Here is a 7,500-nt window from a genome sequence, read left to right as displayed (position 1 = left end):
TCATTAGGACTAATGGTGTCATTAGCTAGCTTAGGCCATTAGCCTGGGCTAGCCAGACTGATGCACAACACTACCCTGTTGATGGCCCTTTAGAACAATAATTACACCAAGGGAGACAAAAACAGCCACTCAGCTAATTAGACAAGTGCTGTTAACGAGGTAGAGAGACAGGATGGGAGTTTTCTTTACCTCAGTGTCGTAACAACGGGGGAGAATCTGTTAATGTTGGTATCAAACCCAGAGACAGACTAATGTTGGTATCACACCCAGAGACAGGCTAATGTTGGTATCACACCCAGAGACAGGCTAATGTTGGTATCACACCCAGAGACAGGCTAATGTTGGTATCAAACCCAGAGACAGACTAATGTTGGTATCACACCCAGAGACAGGCTAATGTTGGTATCAAACCCAGAGACAGACTAATGTTGGTATCACACCCAGAGACAGGCTAATGTTGGTATCACACCCAGAGACAGACTAATGTTGGTATCACACCCAGAGACAGGCTAATGTTGGTATCACACCCAGAGACAGACTAATGTTGGTATCACACCCAGAGACAGGCTAATGTTGGTATCACACCCAGAGACAGGCTAATGTTGGTATCACACCCAGAGACAGGCTAATGTTGGTATCACACCCAGAGACAGGCTAATGTTGGTATCACACCCAGAGACAGACTAATGTTGGTATCACACCCAGAGACAGACTAATGTTGGTATCACCCAGAGACATGCTAATGTTGGTATCAAACCCAGAGACAGACTAATGTTGGTATCAAACCCAGAGACAGACTAATGTTGGTATCACACCCAGAGACAGGCTAATGTTGGTATCACACCCAGAGACAGACTAATGTTGGTATCACACCCAGAGACAGACTAATGTTGGTATCACACCCAGAGACAGGCTAATGTTGGTATCACACCCAGAGACAGGCTAATGTTGGTATCACACCCAGAGACAGGCTAATGTTGGTATCAAACCCAGAGACAGACTAATGTTGGTATCACACCCAGAGACAGGCTAATGTTGGTATCAAACCCAGAGACAGACTAATGTTGGTATCACACCCAGAGACAGGCTAATGTTGGTATCACACCCAGAGACAGACTAATGTTGGTATCACACCCAGAGACAGGCTAATGTTGGTATCACACCCAGAGACAGACTAATGTTGGTATCACACCCAGAGACAGGCTAATGTTGGTATCACACCCAGAGACAGGCTAATGTTGGTATCACACCCAGAGACAGGCTAATGTTGGTATCACACCCAGAGACAGGCTAATGTTGGTATCACACCCAGAGACAGACTAATGTTGGTATCACACCCAGAGACAGACTAATGTTGGTATCACCCAGAGACATGCTAATGTTGGTATCAAACCCAGAGACAGACTAATGTTGGTATCAAACCCAGAGACAGACTAATGTTGGTATCACACCCAGAGACAGGCTAATGTTGGTATCACACCCAGAGACAGACTAATGTTGGTATCACACCCAGAGACAGACTAATGTTGGTATCACACCCAGAGACAGACTAATGTTGGTATCAAACCCAGAGACAGACTAATGTTGGTATCACACCCAGAGACAGACTAATGTTGGTATCAAACCCAGAGACATGCTAATGTTGGTATCAAACCCAGAGACAGACTAATGTTGGTATCACACCCAGAGACAGGCTAATGTTGGTATCACACCCAGAGACAGGCTAATGTTGGTATCACACCCAGAGACAGACTAATGTTGGTATCACACCCAGAGACAGACTAATGTTGGTATCACACCCAGAGACAGGCTAATGTTGGTATCACACCCAGAGACAGACTAATGTTGGTATCACACCCAGAGACAGACTAATGTTGGTATCAAACCCAGAGACAGACTAATGTTGGTATCACACCCAGAGACAGACTAATGTTGGTATCACACCCAGAGACAGGCTAATGTTGGTATCAAACCCAGAGACAGACTAATGTTGGTATCAAACCCAGAGACAGTGGCGTGTGTGACATGTCTCATCCCGCTAATAAATGAAAAACCTTTCAACATCAAAGTGAAGAATGTTCCTTTTAAGACAAAGGCCCAATCCCAATTCACCCCGACGACTCTGTTTACACCCCAAATATGACGACGCGTGTGTGTGTGTGTGGGGGTATGTCTACTAACACATTACCAGTCAGTAATACATTACATTCCAATTCCAACACAATTACTGTGGATCCACGTGCACGCCAGGATCCACGTGCACGCCAGAGAACGTTCCATTTCAAAGTTCATAATGAAGCCTTTATTAAAGGGGTCGTGCCAGCAGATTCTCTAGGCATGATTGTTTTAATTTTGAATTTATTTAATTAGAAATTATAATCAATATTCACAATTAATTAGTTGTGTTCTTATTTGTTGATAATCCAAGGTGACAACTTGCCCGACGTAGTGGAACACTTTACCCGCTGACGGGGCAAATTGTCACAAATGCACACTGTCTATTTAACGGTCTACAGCTCTGTACTGAAATAAGATATGAGGATATAATCAATACAAAATATGTGCCCAAGACTTCCTTCTTTCATTTGGTATGACATGTATACCATTGTGATGCATTGTGCCCAGTAAATGTTAGACAGCGTGTGACAACATACCCCGCGCTCCCCTACTCAGCGGACACAGATTGTTTGACAACGCAGCTACATTGACGAGGCAGCTACATTGACAAGGCAGCTACATTGACAAGGCAGCCACATTGACAAGGCAGCTACATTGACAAGGCAGCATACATTGACAAGGCAGCTACATGAATGAATGAATCGTTTAATGACCACACGACCTAGGTCGGTGGAATTTGTTTTCGGTACAGCTCAAACAGCAGTGTCAAAAAAACATACACACATTGCACATAACTATCACATGGACATGAACACACATAACCACAAGATATTGACAAGGCAGCAGACATTGACAAGGCAGCTACATTGACAAGGCAGCTACATTGACAAAGCAGCTACATTGACAAGGCAGCTACATTGACAAGGCAGCTACATTGACAAAGCAGCTACATTGACAAGGCAGCTACATTGACAAGGCAGCTACATTGACAAGGCAGCTACATTGACAAGGCAGCTACATTGACAAGGCAGCTACATTGACAAGGCAGCTACATTGACAAGGCAGCAGACATTGACAAGGCAGCTACATTGACAAGGCAGCTACATTGACAAGGCAGCTACATTGACAAGGCAGCTACATTGACAAGGCAGCTACATTGACAAGGCAGCTACATTGACAAGGCAGCAGACATTGACAAGGCAGCTACATTGACAAGGCAGCTACATTGACAAGGCAGCAGACATTGACAAGGCAGCTACATTGACAAGGCAGCATACATTGACAAGGCAGCTACATTGACAAGGCAGCTACATTGACAAGGCAGCTACATTGACAAGGCAGCATACATTGACAAGGCAGCTACATTGACAAGGCAGCTACATTGACAAGGCAGCAGACATTGACAAGGCAGCTACATTGACAAGGCAGCAGACATTGACAAGGCAGCTACATTGACAAGGCAGCAGACATTGACAAGGCAGCTACATTGACAAGGCAGCTACATTGACAAGGCAGCTACATTGACAAGGCAGCAGACATTGGCAAGGCAGCTACATTGGCAGAACACCGGCAATGGTGCTGGTGTTTCGTCCGATGACATTTTGCGCTTCCCTCCATTTCCTGGCACCTGGCCAGTTTTAGGTGCTTGAAGGAACATCGTGCTGCTGGCTTGAGGAACATGTCGGTTTCTTTCACTACGGACTTAACATTTCCACAAGCCAACTTCGCGATCAAGAGGGTTGGCACTTTTGCAGGTAGCAGTTAGAGTTAACGGTCACGCAACGGTATTAGAACTTCTGATACAAGCTACGCCGCCTCATAGGCAGCGAGAATGAGGTATGAGGCACAGCTCGTTAAAACATTTATTACTTTTCCGATCGGACACATTTTGATTTATTTATTTTTCTCTTTGTTTTGACTTGAGGGGGGGGGGGGGGGTAGGAGCAGGGTAGCTAGCCTACAGACTGGCAGGGTAGGAGCAGGGTTGTTAGCCTACAGACTGGCAGGGTAGGAGCAGGGTTGTTAGCCTACAGACTGGCAGGGTAGGAGCAGGGTTGTTAGTCTACAGACTGGCAGGGAAGGAGCAGGGTAGCTAGTCTACAGAGCAGGGTAGGAGCAGGGTAGCTAGCCTACAGACTGGCAGGGTAGGAGCAGGGTAGCTAGCCTACAGAGCAGGGTAGGAGCAGGGTTGTTAGTCTACAGACTGGCAGGGTAGGAGCAGGGTTGTTAGCCTACAGAGCAGGGTAGGAGCAGGGTTGTTAGTCTACAGACTGGCAGGGTAGGAGCAGGGTTGTTAGCCTACAGAGCAGGGTAGGAGCAGGGTTGTTAGTCTACAGACTGGCAGGGTAGGAGCAGGGTAGCTAGCCTACAGAGCAGGGTAGGAGCAGGGTTGTTAGCCTACAGAGCAGGGTAGGAGCAGGGTTGTTAGTCTACAGACTGGCAGGGTAGGAGCAGGGTTGTTAGCCTACAGAGCAGGGTAGGAGCAGGGTAGCTAGCCTACAGACTGGCAGGGTAGGAGCAGGGTAGTTAGTCTACAGAGCAGGGTAGGAGCAGGGTTGTTAGTCTACAGACTGGCAGGGTAGGAGCAGGGTTGTTAGCCTACAGACTGGCAGGGTAGGAGCAGGGTTGTTAGTCTACAGACTGGCAGGGTAGGAGCAGGGTTGTTAGCCTACAGACTGGCAGGGTAGGAGCAGGGTTGTTAGCCTACAGAGCAGGGTAGGAGCAGGGTTGTTAGTCTACAGACTGGCAGGGTAGGAGCAGGGTTGTTAGCCTACAGACTGGCAGGGTAGGAGCAGGGTTGTTAGCCTACAGACTGGCAGGGTAGGAGCAGGGTTGTTAGCCTACAGACTGGCAGGGTAGGAGCAGGGTTGTTAGTCTACAGACTGGCAGGGTAGGAGCAGGGTTGTTAGTCTACAGACTGGCAGGGTAGGAGCAGGGTTGTTAGTCTACAGAGCAGGGTAGGAGCAGGGTTGTTAGTCTACAGAGCAGGGTAGGAGCAGGGTTGTTAGCCTACAGACTGGCAGGGCAGGAGCAGGGTTGTTAGCCTACAGACTGGCAGGGTAGGAGCAGGGTAGTTAGTCTACAGAGCAGGGTAGGAGCAGGGTAGTTAGTCTACAGACTGGCATGGTAGGAGCAGGGTTGTTAGTCTACAGACTGGCAGGGTAGGAGCAGGGTTGTTAGCCTACAGACTGGCAGGGTAGGAGCAGGGTTGTTAGTCTACAGACTGGCAGGGTAGGAGCAGGGTTGTTAGTCTACAGACTGGCAGGGTAGGAGCAGGGTTGTTAGTCTACAGAGCAGGGTAGGAGCAGGGTTGTTAGCCTACTAGTGCTGTCCCAAACGACTATTTTTCTAACGATTAATCTAGCGATTATTTTATCGATTAGTCGATTAGTCTAACGACCAATTTATCGCTAAGTCTAACGATAATTTTTGTACTGTTCGGAAAAAAATAATAATAATAAAAATCTTATTTGTCTCCACCTCACTGCTATAGCTAACGTTACTCTCGCTGCTATGTTATGATTAGCTAAATTGATGCTAACGTAGCATGCGAGCTACGAGCTAGATAACGTACAGTAGGTGCTCGCACCACAATGACAATAGGCTACCGTAGCCAGTCATGAAAGGAGGGTCCTGAAATTAGATCGAGTGCAAAGATAGAACATTTGTCTTTACTCACACATGGTCAAACGACCCCACACATGGCTGTTCTAATGTTAAGACCTCAGTGTGACCTCTGACCTTTGTGGTTGAGCAGGATGTTGTTGGGGTTGAGGTCCTTGCAGACGATGCCCTCGTGGTGCAGGCTCTCCAGGGCCGCCACCATCTCCACCGCCCAGCAGCGCACAAACTCCTCAGGGATGCGAGCCTGCGAGGCCGCCAGGAACCGCTCGTCCAGCTCCGCGAACAGCCGCGTCATGTCTTTGTCCGTCTCGCCTACGTCCTTCCCACTAAACACGTCTTTGGCCTTGCTCGCCTCCGAGTCCACCCTGAACCCGCCTCCCGTCCCTGAACTGGCCCCGTCCCCGTTCCTGACCGGGTTCGACCGGCTGCCTAAACTAGTTCCGTCCGAGTTCAGAACCAAACCCGTGTCGGTGTGTAAGCTCAGCCTAGGTTCTTCTAGTCTCTCGCTGAACGAGTCGGCGAACGGAATGTCGTTGTCGTTGGAAGCGGCGATGGATGACACAGCAGCACTGGCGGAAGGAAGGAAGTCCTTATTTGGGCGCGCTGTTGTGTCGACAACCGCCGTTTTTTCGGCCGACGATTCGATACGCCCGAAAGCCGAGCCGCCGCAGTCGTCCCAGAGCGAGGCGCGCGCCGAGGAGGAGGAGGGGCCGGGCCGATCGCCCGAGGAGGGGGCGGGACCGGCGCAGACGGAGGAGGGGTGTTCCTGAGACTCCAGAGTTAGCTCCTCCCCGTCCTCCTCCGGCTGGCGATGGAGCCGCAGGACGTCGGGTTTGGTGAACTTTGGCCTCAAGGCTTCGGCCTCCAGGGCCCCCGGACACACCGCCGCCTCCCCCCCCTCCTCTGAGGCGGAGTCTATCCCCCACCCCCCTCTGCCGACCACGCCGACCCCCCCGGTCCCCCCCCCAATGACACCGGGCAGGTTCACCAGAAGGTCGGGGGGTCGACCCCCCTCGTCCTCCACCGCCGCCTCCTTGAAGGAGATGACCGGCACCGACTCCTCGTGGGAGCCGCCCTGGTCCCCCCACAGGTCCGAGGAGCCGTGACCTTTGACCTCGTCCGCCGTCTTCGGCGAGGGGTCCTCCTCCTCCTCCTCCTCCGCGACCTCCGAGCCCAGGTCCGAGGCGGAGAGGAGGGGGAGGGGCTTGGGCCGGGGGAGGGGCTTGGGCCGCGGCTCGGCAGCAGACTCCGGGCACGTGGCGCTGACCTCGCCGGCGCTGTCCTTGCTGTCGATGCGGAAGAACTCCATGGGGGTCCGTTTGGACCGGTCCAGCGAGGAGAGGGGGAGCGCCCCGGGGGAGGGCAGGGGGCTGAACACCTCCGCCTGGTCGTTGTCGAGGCGACGGCCGCCGCCACTGTCGCCGCTCTCGCCGGTCTCGGTGAAGAAGCGCAGCTCCTGGGCGCTGAGGGGCGAGCAGAGGCTGTCGTCGCTCAGCAGCGAACGGCTCCGGGAGGAGGAGGTGGTGGTGGTGGTGGTCGTCGTGGCGGCGGTGATGATGTCCAGCGACGAGGCCTCCAGCCCCCTGGACTCCTCCAACCCCCCCCCTACCCCTCCCTCCTCCTCCTCCTCCTCCTCCTCTTCTTCCTCCCCGGCGGCTGGCTCCACCTTCTCCTGCTCGTACTCATTGCAGAGGTTCAGGTAGCTGTTGGTGCCCTCCTCTTCTGGGCGGGGGGTCCCCAGGCTGTCCGCCAGCGCCC

The 7,500-nt window shown here is 51.7% G+C and overlaps 1 protein-coding gene across 1 annotated transcript in view; it reads right to left on the bottom strand.

Moving 5' to 3' along the window:
* Window positions 1–7,500, bottom strand: part of LOC308159652 (ribosomal protein S6 kinase delta-1-like) — a gene marked incomplete at both ends in the record, with an annotated part of 41,818 nt that overhangs the window by 1,072 nt on the left and 33,246 nt on the right. The window contains 1 exon segment of the mRNA XM_080533469.1: window positions 5,860–7,500. This exon segment is cut by the window's right edge and continues 267 nt beyond it. Within this exon segment, the coding sequence (XP_080389595.1) occupies window positions 5,860–7,500 (1,641 nt within the window).

Source organism: Nansenia antarctica (assembly GCF_963989245.1).
Source record: "Nansenia antarctica genome assembly, chromosome: 6".
NCBI lineage: Eukaryota > Metazoa > Chordata > Actinopteri > Argentiniformes > Microstomatidae > Nansenia > Nansenia antarctica.
The sequence above is the reverse complement of the archived record's forward strand: the minus strand, read 5'-3'. Positions and strand labels throughout refer to the sequence as shown.